Source organism: Dermochelys coriacea, chromosome 6 (genome assembly GCF_009764565.3).
Source record: "Dermochelys coriacea isolate rDerCor1 chromosome 6, rDerCor1.pri.v4, whole genome shotgun sequence".
Classification (NCBI taxonomy): Eukaryota; Metazoa; Chordata; order Testudines; family Dermochelyidae; genus Dermochelys; species Dermochelys coriacea.
Window position 1 is genome coordinate 99,922,524 of NC_050073.1, and position 13,588 is coordinate 99,936,111.

The following is a 13,588-nucleotide window of genomic DNA, read 5'->3' on the forward strand; positions in this document are numbered from 1 at the left end:
GTAAAATCTTCTGAATGAGACTGATATCCTTTTTAGAGAAAGTATTCAATAGAATTTAATAGAGAATTATATCTCTGCTGTGGAATTGTTTGGAAAGGTTATCACTCTCAGTTGAATTCTAAAGGACCAAAAGGAGTCAGGGATAAGAGAGACACAAGGTGGCAGAGGTAATATCTTTTACTGGACCAACTTCTGTTGGTGAGAGACACAAACTTTCGAGGTCCCCAGTGCTCTTCCTCAGGTCTGGGGCCAAATTTGAATGAGAGCGGTGCTGAGACTGTGTGCCAGATCACAATGCTTGGAGTGTGGAGCTGGGCCCAGCCCTGCAGGACACAGGAGCTACCGTTGCTTGATGTGAGTGCAGGTTGGGTTCACTCTCAATCCTTAGCCCCAGCCCCATGGGACACAGGAGCCACTGCTGCAGCCCTAATTCATACCTGAAAAAAAGAATGTGAATTTGTATTATGCAGCAAGTACTTTATTTTAATCAATATTTAAACAGGTTGTGTTGGAATTACAGAACATTGCATTCTCTACCAACACTTCTGCTTTATACCTTCACATATTGTTGTTTGTAAAAAAAAAACAAAACAAAAAAAACAAAACCCTCATGCTTAGAGGTGCTGGGCAGCTGTAGCTCCTATTGACTTCAGTTGGAGTTGTAGATACTCAGTACTTCTGATACTTCATCTCTAGTGTGAAGGATCTCAATAATAAAGACATGTTTAGATATATGGTAAAATGTAGGACGATATTTCACGGGCCAAATAAAGGGGCCCTGACAGGTTAAAACAGGCGCACTGGAACAGTTTGTATAGTGGGGGTGCTGAGAGCCAATGCACCAAACTAAACCTGTATATGATGAAAACCACTTCAAGCCAGGAGGTGTGCGGCAGCACCCCCTGCACACCTAATTCCATTACCTATACATAGGCACCGACTTTCTAATAGGCCGGGGGGTGCTGCCCCTGGCTCCGCCTCAGTCTCTGCCCCCGCTCCGCCCCTTCACACAAGGCCCCACCTCTTCCTGTCCCCGCCCTTTCCCACCCCGCTCTGACCCCTTCCCAGAGTGTGCCTCGCCCTCGCTTCTCCTCCTCCCCCCAGTGCCTCCTGCACGCTGCAAAATAGCTGATCACGATGGGTGGGAGGTGCTGGGGGAGGCGCTGATTGATGGGGCTGCTGGCAGGTAGGAGGCATGTGTAGGGAAGGTTGGGTAGGCATTGATGGGGCTGCCGGTGGGTGCCCCAGCACCCACCATTTTTTTTTCCATGGTGCTCCCTGTGCACCTATGAGTTAGAAATCATAAGGGTTAAAAATATTCCTTACCTAAAAATGTTGCTGAAAAAGTTTTAGATTATGAAAATGGAAAGAATATTATAAATCTTATTTACTATTTGTTCTTTTTGCTGCTTGTTTCCTTTTTGCATTCAGTCAGAATGGACAATGATGCTCAGTTAGTCAATTTCTCTCTTGTTCAGATTGTCATGCAGTACTGTTTGGGTTGTGTGCACTGCAGGGGAATGAGCAAATCCAACTTCTTTCACTGGAAAATAATAATGACAATATTTGTACTAAATATTTAACTTATGTAAAACCATATATATATGATATGATACTATAGTATGCTACAGTATAAGCAACAATTTGGCTTAGACTATCGGACAGCATACCTTAACACACTCTGTGTAGATTTTAGGGATTTACTTAGCAGCATTAGATGATAGTTAGGGTCTCCGTGTTCCTTTGGAAGCTGTGGCTTTCCTGGATAAATCTAAAATGGCACTATTCAGGTAAATCCGCTATTCTTCTGTCTGGAGAGAAGTATGCACTAAGCATGTTAGAAGGTGAATCCTTCATTCTCTATTTGATCAAATCCAGGATTTCCCCTCTCTCTTATCCTCTAAAGCAGTGGTAGGCAACCTGTGGCCCATGTGCGGGCTGCATGCGGCCCATCGGGGTAATCTGCTGGCGGGTTGCGAGACAGTTTGTTTACATTGACCATCCGCAGGCACGGCTGCCCGCGGTTCCCTGTTCCCAGCCAATGGGAGCTGCGGGAAGTGGTGCGGGCCACAGGGACATGCTGGCCGCTGCTTCCTGCAGCTCCCATTGGCTGGGAACGGTAAATCACGGCCACTGGGAACTGTGGGCAGCTGTGCCTGCAGTCGGTCAATGTTAACTGTCTCGCAGCTCACCAGTGGATTACCCTGATGGGCCATGGGCTGCAGGTTGCCCACCACTGCTCTAAAGTTTTATTGGGATTACCTTTAGCTGGAGTAAATTTTGTTCCGTTGAAGTCAATGGATCTATGATGAATTACACCAACTGTGGCTCTAACCCATAAAATATTAATCTTCTTTTACTCACAGTAGTGTAAACCAAGAGTAAGGCCACAGAACGTGGTGGAGTTACACTGGTGTGAACAGAAATCAGAATCAGTCCCATACAGTATGACTGTTCACTGAGGATGTTTGAGGAGTTGAAAAGCTTTTGACATCAACAAAATACGGAGTTAATTTCATATACCTAAAGTACCTAATGGCAAGAATAGATTACTGCCCTCAGAAATGCATGCACAATTCCTACTGACTTCACATGTGCATATAGGGTCAGAAGTGAGACCTTTAAAAGTGCATATAGGGTCAAAAGTCTCTTGGATAGATGTCTCTGACCTGATTCTTTATTGCCTTGCACTGCAGTCATCCTCATCAGTGTCTTTCTTGTGCTGATAGGACAACCATCCCCAGAGAATGACAATACAATAAAGGACCTGCTTCCAGAGGATGCTGGGATTGATCATCAGACCGTCCACCAGCTGATTACTGTGCTAATGAAGTTTATGGCAAAGGATGAGAGTAGTGCTGAGTCAGATATCAGCAGTGCTAAAGCCTTCAACACAGTGAAGCGCCATCTGTATGTCTTGCTTGGCTATGATCAACAGGAAGGATGCTTCATGATTGCACCTCAGAAAATGCGCATTTCAACTTGTTTTAATGCATTTATCGCTGGAATAGCACAAGTAGGTGTGATTTATTCTCACTGGGCACATGTGATCCAATGAGCTGGCACCAAAATACCTCACCCATCCAGCTACCGTTATCTGGAGTTCCTGAAATGTCTGCAAGGCAGTCTTCTTTACAGTGTTAAAAATGCTGGTTGAGTGTTCAGTAAACAAACCTAATACCTTAAATGTATGCTCTCATTGTAATAAATGGATGAATTTGAAAGCGAGAAGGGCTGTGTTGCTTGTTCATCCTTCAAAAGGCTCAGTCTAGACATATGAAGTATCTTTTCTAGTGCTATTGCTTTGGAGAAGGAAGGAAAGTGGTTAAAGACAGAGACTGCAAGTTAGAATTAATGGGTTCTATGCCCATTTGCACCATAGACATGCTATATAACCTCAAGCAGGTCAGTTTTTCTCTCTGTGCACTACTTTCTTCATCTGTAAAATGGGGTCCACAATAATTCCCTATCTCACAAGGACTTAATTAACTCACACTGGTAAAGTGATACTTGGCTGAAAAGTGCTACATGGTTGCAGAGTATCATTATTGCTTTTGATGACAAAGTCTTTTCATTGCTGCCATGTTTCCCCATAGCTCCTTGTTAAAACTCCCTGTTACGTGAACTTTAAGGGAGAAAAATGGTCACTAGTTCAAATAACCATAAAACATTAAAAATGCCCAATAAAGATGCAAGAATATCACCTTTTTCATCTGCTTTTTTGTTACACGCATTGGAGGAAGCACCTGTTTTTTCCAAAGCAGGGTGCGATGGATGAATCTGCAGAAATTCACATGCAGCCTCAGGCAAAACATGCAGACATTTGTACATGCAGATCAGGTCCATGTGCACATGGGCAGTTAGATTACGATGCATTTCTACAAACTGCACACCAGACATATCAAGATGCAATCACAGTGTATTGTTCCTGATTTACCTCTCACTTACTGCGGATATAGTGGTGTATATGAAAGGAGGTTCAGGCCAATTGTGTTGTGTTTAGCTTGAAGGTACAGAAGGTGGAAGTTAGACAGTAGAACCATAACCTAAATTTTCTAAAGTAACTAATAATTGTGCTTGCCACAATTTGGGGTGCCCAACTTGAGACACCTTTTGAAAGGCTTGATTTTCAGAAGTGCTGAACACCCACTCTCTAAAAATCTGTTCTCTTAAAGGTGTTTCAGGTTGGGCTCACAAAAGCACTATTCACTTTTGAAAATTTAGATCCATGGGTGGAATCCACTGAAGTCAGTGGGAACTTTGCCATTTACTTTAATGGGGCCAGGATTTTACTCCATGTCTTTAGTGTGAAAATATTCATTTGGAATTTGTTTTATGATTTTTTGTTTTACTTCTGATATAAGGGAGCATTCTGTAGTGTAGGGAATCTCCTTGGCTGTTAGAGCCACACTCTTTATTGCAGCACTGGCATTTGCTCACAAGAAGAGGGAACTTTGTAAAATACAACATTAACATAACACAAAATTTATAAATATTTACTTTCTGCGACCAGTTCTGCAAGTGGTGGGACTGGATGAATGTGCTGGTTTATTAGCTTTAACTTTCATGAGCTTAAACTTAGAAGGTTTAGTTCAATAAAACATTATTTCCAAAGATTGTTAGTATTCAGCTCCTTACACCCTAATATTGCTGCTTTGCTATTTTTGTGTAAGATAGATACCTTTTGTTCCTCGCAGCAAACACTGAAATAAGATAACACTGTAAGGTAAAATCATTTTGATGTTATCCCACCAGGTGGTGATATTGGACAGTTCTTTTTGGAGGTTATACTATAGCACAGATGGGCCTTGATAATACTTGGTAAAACTGTGCTTTAGGTCCTATGGTTGAGCTATAGTTAGGATATATAACTTTAGACTTCCCAAATCTTAATATAACATGTAGAAAAGTGCCATTGGCTTCAGGGCCTGTCTGAAATACAAAATGGACTGCATTAAGGCACCTTGTTATAACAAAAAGAACAGGAGTACTTGTGGCACCTTAGAAACTAACAAATTGATTAGAGCAAAAGCTTTCGTGGGCTACAGCCCACTTCATCGGATGCATAGAATGGAACATATAGTAAGAAGATATATATGTACATACAGAGAACATGAAAAGGTGGAGTAAGAGGCTAATTAATTAAGAGGAGCTATTATCAGCAGGAGAAAACTTTTGTAGTGATAATCATATCAAAAGTTTTTTTTTTCTCCTGCTGATAATAGCTCCTCTTAATTAATTAGCCTCTTACTCCACCTTTTCATGTTCTTTGTATGTGTATAATCTTCTTACTATATGTTTCATTCTATGCATTCGATGAAGTGGGCTGTAGCCCACAAAAGCTTATGCTCAAAAATTTGTTAGTCTCTAAGGTGCCACAAGTACTCCTGTTCTTTTTGCAGATACAGACTAACAAGGCTGCTACTCTGAAACTTGTTATAACACAGTTTGGTCTTACCTGTGGTGATGATTTGGTCAAAACCTAATATAATCATGTTACAGAACCATATTATAGCCTTGTTGCAATCAGATGTCAAGCTCTCGGACCATATATGGAGATGCACTATATATTCATCTGACAGTTTATGTATATTGGTAGACAGACAAGGTGGATCTCATTAGCTCGACTCAAGGAATGTTAAATGTTAAAGTAATAGAGAGACAGAGACAAGAACAGGAAATTCTGCATAGAAAAGCCTAGTCAATCCACTTGTGCCGGAGCTTAGGAGCTAAATCTTGTGTTTGTATATACAGTCCTGACTTAGGGCTTTGCTACTTTAATCAAAAAATGAATGCAAATCCCAACAGTGGGTAAGTTTAGAAAATAACTCTGTGTGTGTGAATGTGTGTGTGTGTAGGGGCTGAGAGTGAGGTGATTAATCCACCCATTTATATGAGAGGCCAAAATATTTAAAAATCATAAGTCAGGCCCACAAAATCATATTGACTTAAAAATCATGAGGTTAAAAAACTTGGATAATTTTATTAGCTTCCTGATATTGAAACCTTTTAAAGTTGACATTTTCAAGCTTTTCTCTGCAATTATGAGAGCTAGAAACTTTGTAAAAAATAAGATACGAGAGTCTTGGCTGATTAAATGACTCCAGGACCTGGGGACTGAAGAAAAACACCTAATATCAAAAGACTCGTGCTAAGATCATGAGAGTTGGCAAATGTAGCTGGTTAACTAACATGGGTATAAGTTTGTTTGGTCCTGTTCGTCCATCCATGATCACACTGTCTTATAACACAAGTGTGACCCAGCATGATATATTTTGTAGTATGAGCAGGCTCTGTGCACACTGCAGTTCAGACTGTGCTAGCCAGAGCAGTTTTTAAACACCCCTCTTGCTAACACACTTTCCCCATCTAGCTAAACAGGGTCTAATTACAGGATGAACCATTTTACTTGATTTACATCACTGAGCATTTTTGTTTGGAAAGTGGTTTATAACATAGTTAGGCCTTTGGAGAAAATTTTCAAATGTGCCTAAGTGATTTAGGAGCTTACATGCCGTTTTTCAAAAGTGATTCAGGCACTTAAGAGTGCATTGACTTTCAATGCTATAAATGTAAAATTGTTTTAATTGAACAATGTATTAAAAGAGTAAAATGTGCTTGCATCCTTCAGTACTAGGATGGTATTTAAGCAAGAGATGTGCAACATTCAGTTGTTTATAGTTCAAAACCTATTTGCATGGCTAACTGATCCCCCAAGCAGTTTTTTTTTTGCATTGCCTCATGATCTAACATAAAGGGCCAGTTTTTGCCTTAATTTGCTCTTGTGCCAACCTGTTGATAAATATTATTGTAACTGAAGGCAGAATTTGATCCGCTGAGCTACATTTTATAAGCAAGGCTACACTTATTGGTTGCAAACTGGGCATTTGTGTGCGTGAACACACATTTGTTGATGCACATCCTCAATTTCTGCACACCAAAAAGGTATTTAGCAACCACAGCATAATTGATATATAATATTTTCTCTGCAACTTAATTGGGGAGGTTTGAAAATTTTGCCAATAGTGTGTTTTGAAATGATAAATAACATAGTGGCAGTGTTGTAGTAAATGACTCATCAGGCTGATACCATGCAAAGAGCTAACAAAATAGCAAACTTCCTGAAAGCTTTCTAGGTGATTGTGGAAACTCCCTGCAGGCCCTTATTTCCCTTCACCTTCCCAGTATTTAAACTGCTGTTGTAGTATGGCAATTGCTAATATATGTGGAGTTGATTTTCTCGTCAGTGCACTAAAATCTAAATGAATATTCATTTCAGGTGATGGACTACAACATTAACCTGGGAAAACATCTCCTCCCATTAGTGGTTCAGGTGCTGAAGTATTGCACTTGTCCTCAACTAAGACATTACTTCCATCAGCCTCCCCGCTGCTCCCTCTGGTCCATCAAACCTCACATTCGGCAGATGTGGTTAAAGGCGTTACTTGTCATTCTTTACAAGGTTCGTTGTCTTGAAGGGATGCTGTTATCTTAAAATTCACATTTCAGTCTAAATTTTGTTTCAAGTAGTGCCTAAACCTACTAAACCCAAAAGGGATTAGAGGGAAACATTTTTCTCTCTTCTTTCAGTTTGTTTACTTTGTGTATTTAATTTCAATTTGTGTAAATTAGTTTCACTGTTTACCCTATACAGTCAACTAGCTAGTCAGTTTCTCTCATTCTTGATGTGGATCTTTCATCTAACAGCCTGAGCAAGAAAAATGTTTTTGAATACAGGAAAATGGGTTGTAAAACCACAAAACTGGCAGGTGGACTCAGTTGTCATATCTGATGCTACTTTAAAAATTGACTAAATTTTAAGTTAATAGTGTCAATTTAACAACTGGAGTTCTTAATTCACATAATATTTTTATGTGAGTTGTAATGAACATAACTTCAGTAAAGTACCTACTGGAGCTGAGATCTGAAGCTTTGACAGTAATCTGACATACAGAACACATGGAGAAATACAGAACAAAATGGAGAAATTGGAAATCAGTGAAATAGCAAATATTTTGCAAATAGGTCTGGTAAGACCTCTTGAGGTATCATTAACAGCCTGCTTTATCATATAAAAACCAAGGAAATAATATATTAAACTATCCTCATAGGGAATCCTTCAAAATGTTTTATCTATAGTTACCTACAGTTTCTTTTTATAAGCATTCTTTACAAAGTGGAAGAATATTCCTGCTTTCAAGGATGTATTTAGAAACATAAGATCGTAGGAGTGCCAAGGGCCACCAGAAGACAATATGCTTGGCCAGTTCTATATTATTACCTAAATATTTATTCAAGGGAAGGGCCTACTATAGACAAATCAATAGGAAAAGTTAGTTTTTAAGGTAAAATCTTTTTATTTCACTGAATAGTATCCGTACAGAGACTGTGACATCAGCAAGATTGTGCTGCATCTGATCTACATAACAGTCAACACGCTCAACGCCCAGTACCACAGCTGCAAGCCACATGCCACCGCTGGTCCTTTGTACAGTGACAACAGTAACATAAGCCGATATAGTGAAAAGGAAAAAGGTACTTTAAATATTTAAATTTCTGCAGTATCCACTGATTTAATTCATTAAGCCGTGGGTGATGAGGGAGTGTGATCTAGCAGTTAGAGGTAGGACTGAGATTCTTGGATTCTATTCCCAGCTTTTCCTGTCTGCTCTTAGGAAGGGGAGCTAGTTTCTCTGCACCTCACTTTACCAGTTATGAAATCGGTACAGTAATACAGGGGCAATGTGAAAATTAGTGTTGGAAAAGTGGTTTGATATCCCTGGATGAGAATCTATACAATTGCAAATTTTATTATTATATTATAAACCAATTCAATAATTTCTTAGAGGGGTTCTATTGATGATAAAACATAGCTGCCTTTTAGGGAATTGCTACTACCTTCTTACCTCACAAAGACTCTTCCTGGTGTGCAGCAATCTGTTTTTCTTGCATCAGAAAAATACTTACAGAAGGGGCAAATTTACCCTCAGTTTCTAAAACCTTTCATTTACTGAGTGTGGGCTGGATACCTAGAGTTTATCCAGTGTTAATGTGATTAAGATCTACTCAAGACTTTTGTGAAAGACTATTCCTGCAGGATAAAAGACAAAACGAGTAAAATTAGAATGCGTTTTCTGCCCATTTTGTCATTTTATTTCTGTCAGTACCTTTTCTGCTTTGCTGCATGTTGCTTAGTGCTTGGCATTTTGAAAAGTTGAATGATAAACGTGTCTGTCAAACAGAGGCCAAATTCTCATTTACACTAAGGCTACTTTACACCACTCTGCAAGTGCAAAGGGGCCTTCAAATGGATGTGAATTATATATTTTATATTTACAACAACTTTACGACACCTTTATGCTGCTAGGGCAGCACAAAGCGGCCTTAGCGTTACTGAGAATCAGGCCCAGACTATTTTGTTTCTTCAGATGACTCTGGACTAATTTCCCCATCTGTTTGTCTTTGCCTTTATCTGTACAAGTAAGTTATAGTGACAGGGAGAACTGGCAATATGCCAGCCTATAAAATGGAATCACATTTGCAGGCTGAGATTTAGTATTTCTAAAAGATGTCTTTAAGGGATGTCTAGATACTTGTGGCATCATGGTCTAGGAGAATGGGCAGTTTGTAAGGATTGAAGAAACCCTGAGTTCTAATCTTGTCTCTGCTATGGACCTAGACCCACTGTGTGGCCTTGGACCACACTTCATCTCAGTTTCACCTTATGTAAAGTAGGGAGAATACTACTTACTTACTTTGCTAGGCTTTTGGGAAATGCTTTGCAATGCACAAATGAAATGGTCTGTATATGGACAAACTGTTACTATATTAGCACAGAGTATTATTATTAAACTGAGGGATGAATCTCATCCTGTACTTACTAGTGTGGAAGAGCAGGAAGGGGGTACAGGAAGGTTTTTCCCAAACCTGCAAGAAATAGGCCAGGATCATTCCATAGTGTTTTGGAAAAGTGAAGGGCTGGCCCTTTCCCACATCCCCAGGGTGTGTATGTGTGTTGTCTGCAGATTAACAGTCATATTTAGCCTCCAATCAGCTAATGCATATGTCACTATCATCAGCAAATGCTAGGCAGGGGTACATTTTACTCCTGCTCAGAGGACCAGCAATAGAAGTAATCCTGTCTCAGTCAGCAATATTCCTGATGCAGAGGATGCATTTGCCCAGCATCCACTATCTCTCCCAACATCTCTGCTGTACTTCACTGTACTAGTTGTGACAGGACTGTTGACTTAATGGAGCTGCACCAATTTATGCCCGCTGAGGATCTCTCCGTATACTGTGCATGGTGAATGCTACAACAAGCACTAATTGCTTAGAAAAAAATACTGTTCCTTATTTTTCAGACCTTAATCGTTCAAGCTGTAAAGTGTGTTTTGAATGGTATTACCATGATATGGGTTTCTTTACAAACCTGTAGAGTGTTTTAAATTTTCTACTTTAAAAACTGATGTGTAGCAGCTGAGGATTTGGTCCATAGGCTCTGTTTCTTGTTCAAGGCCTGACTCTGAGGAGTAATTATGATTTTCTTTCCCAAGCAGAGGAAGACAGTGTCTTTGATGAATCTGATATTCATGACACCCCAACTGGACCCTGCAATAAAGAGTCTCAAACATTCTTTGCAAGACTGAAAAGAATTGGTGGCAGCAAAATGGTGAAATATCAACCAGTTGAGATGAATGCCCAGAGAAGTATGAATTTTTTTATCAGAGTTAAGTTGTGAAGAAATACGATAATCTGCTGCTTGTATCGTGCTAAAACCTTAATTTATGTACACTGTCTCTATGCATCATTTTAATATTCTCGTTCACACACTCGTAGGAGTTTGATTTTCAGAGAATGAGTGCTCAGTACTTTCCAGAAATAAGGCCTCTTTAAGGCATCTTATGTTGAGCCACAAAATCAATAGTTTCTTGTTAAAATGTGACTCTATAATTTATAGAAACGCTATTTAAAGCTCAGTTTGAGAAGTTTCTAAATTTTTCCTCTTCTACTAATGGCTAAACTGGAGGTGGTTGAAAATTTTCAGTTGAAGCTTCTCTTTTGACAGAAGTTGGCTTTTTGATTAAATGGAAATATTTGTGGAAATAATGCCAAGGTTGTTGAAAATGTTTTGGTTTTCTGTTGCTTAAAAAAAATCATTTATTGTTTGCCCAAACCTGAAAAATGTTCAGTTTTCAGTTTTTTGGTTTTAATTACGCCCCCCCCTTTTTTTTTGGTGGCAAAAAAATAATTTTCTGACAAACTCTAGGCTGAACATTTGGAGTAATTTTTCCTTCTGTTTTTGGCATTAGGTTTCCAAGGCAGAATGATCTATAGTACCAGTAATGACCAGGTCTCCACAGTACTATAGCAGTATTACAACAAAATAAAATATTTCTAAAACCACTTTCCTCTAACATATATGCCATATACAGAATACAGGGAGGTATGGTGTAAAGGTGATATTGACGTATGTTTGGGATGACCCATATAACTACTGGGTGGCTTCACCACTCATAAGTAATGCAGCCGTCCCAAATGGATGCCAATAAAACCTTCTTTTATTCAATATATAGGGCCAAATAGACCCTATGAAGGGCACATCTGGTAGAAGCTGAGAATTTGCTTTTACAATCGACTGGTCTGAGTAAAAAAGAAAAGGAGTACTTGTGGCACCTTAGAGACTAACAAATTTATTTGAGCATAAGCTTTCGTGAGCACATCCGATGAAGTGAGTTGCAGCTCATGAAAGCTTATGCTCAAATACATTTGTTAGTCTCTAAGGTGCCACACGTCCTCCTTTGCTTTTTGCGGATACAGACTAACACGGCTGCTACTCTGAAACTGATCTGAGTAAACTGGTCTGGGCAGTGGCTTTTTCATTGCCTGTGGCAAAATTCTTTGTAGTGTGACTCTGAGATGAAAATAAATCTCAGATGATTTTGATTGAAGATTAACTATTGTAACACTGGGTTTGTATCTGAATTGTCAGTCGTGTGCTGAAATATGAGATCAAGACATGATTTCTGCCAAAAATCTCCCAGTGAAATAGTACTAGCTTTTTCTGTTTTAATCAGGTGAAATAGAACTGGCTGAATATAGAGAAACTGGGGCTTTACAAGACAGCATTCTACACTGTGTGAGAGAAGAAAGCATTCAGAAAAAAAAACTGCGCTCTCTAAAACAAAAATCTCTTGATATAGGGAATGCAGACTCCCTGTTGTTTACATTAGATGAACATCGTAGGAAGTCCTGCATAGACCGGTGTGACTTAGATAAACCACCCGCCACTGCCGCTTACACCATGCATAGACAGAATTATTATGGACGACCAAGACAGAATTCTTCTACCAGGACTGAAAATACAGAGACACAAGAAAATCCTTCTGTCATGGAAAGCTTCCAGGAAATAAGGAGACCTGTCATACCAGAAGTCAGGCTAAACTGCATGGAAACATATGAAGTAAAAGTGGATTCTCCAGTGAAACCTCCTGTTCTTAGAGAGGATTTAGATCTGATAGATTTGTCCTCTGACTCAACATCAGGGCCTGATAAACATTCAATCCTTTCCACTTCAGACAGTGACTCTCTAGTCTTTGAACCACTTCCTCCCCTGAGAATAGTGGAGAGTGATGAAGAAGAAGAAGAAGAAACAATGAACCAATTAAATTATGGTATTTCTAGCAAAACTGCTGTGTCATCTCCCATTGGTGCCTCTGCCCTCAGCCTCAGTGCAACCCGCCTCGTACAGTTCAGCATTGAGGATTGCTCCAAAGACTTTACATCTAAAGATGCGAGCAATAATGTTTCATTAGGAAAAAAGGAAATCCCCTCCACAGCTCCCAAAGTTCAAAAAGACTTAGAAGAGTTAGCTAAGCCAGAGGAGCTTCAAGATGTGTCCTGCGGGAGCCCACTAACACTTAAGCAAAAGCGAGACTTATTGCAAAAGTCATTTGCGCTCCCTGAGATGTCCCTTGATAACTCTGAGCTTAGTATGGAAGAAATTAAACCTAGTGGACCAGTTCCAAGTTCAAATGTAAAAACTGTCCTTATTAAGGTTCCTGAAGACTCTGAAAACCAAACAGAATCTGATAAGCTTGATGCCAGCACCGAATCTGATACAGAACAGAAACAGGAGGAAGAAGCTGAGGAGTCAGAATTTAAGATTCAGATTGTTCCCAGGCAAAGAAAACAGAGAAAGATTGCTGTGAGTGCTATACAGCGAGAATATCTTGACGTTTCCTTTAATGTTCTAGACAAGCTGGGAGAACAGAAAGAGACAGGTGAGGACAACCACAAACCAAACTAAAAGCTGTTATTACTTAAGTTTTTAGTAATGTATCTGTTTGATCACTCAGTAGAATATAAAATGTCAGAACTGATCTCATATAAATGTACCCTTCCAGAGTGTCTGCTTCTAAGTGAATTTTGCTATTGAACGTGTTGGAATCAATTGGGAATGTACTCTCTACACAAGTATCGTGTATGGGTGATAGCATATCTAAAAGAGATGCTCTAGTTCAACTACAGATGTTGTTGGGCTTGATATAGGAATAGTGGATGAAATTCTATGGCGTGTGTCAGGAGG

General features: G+C 39.5%; 1 protein-coding gene across 1 annotated transcript in view; it reads left to right on the top strand.

Annotated features, from left to right (window-relative positions):
* UNC79 (unc-79 homolog, NALCN channel complex subunit) overlaps positions 1–13,588 on the top strand; it is a 152,573-nt gene that overhangs the window by 75,181 nt on the left and 63,804 nt on the right. Inside the window, 5 exon segments of the mRNA XM_043517886.1 lie at positions 2,730–3,016; positions 7,280–7,462; positions 8,373–8,535; positions 10,560–10,709; positions 12,078–13,283. Coding sequence (XP_043373821.1) covers positions 2,730–3,016; positions 7,280–7,462; positions 8,373–8,535; positions 10,560–10,709; positions 12,078–13,283 — 1,989 coding nt within the window.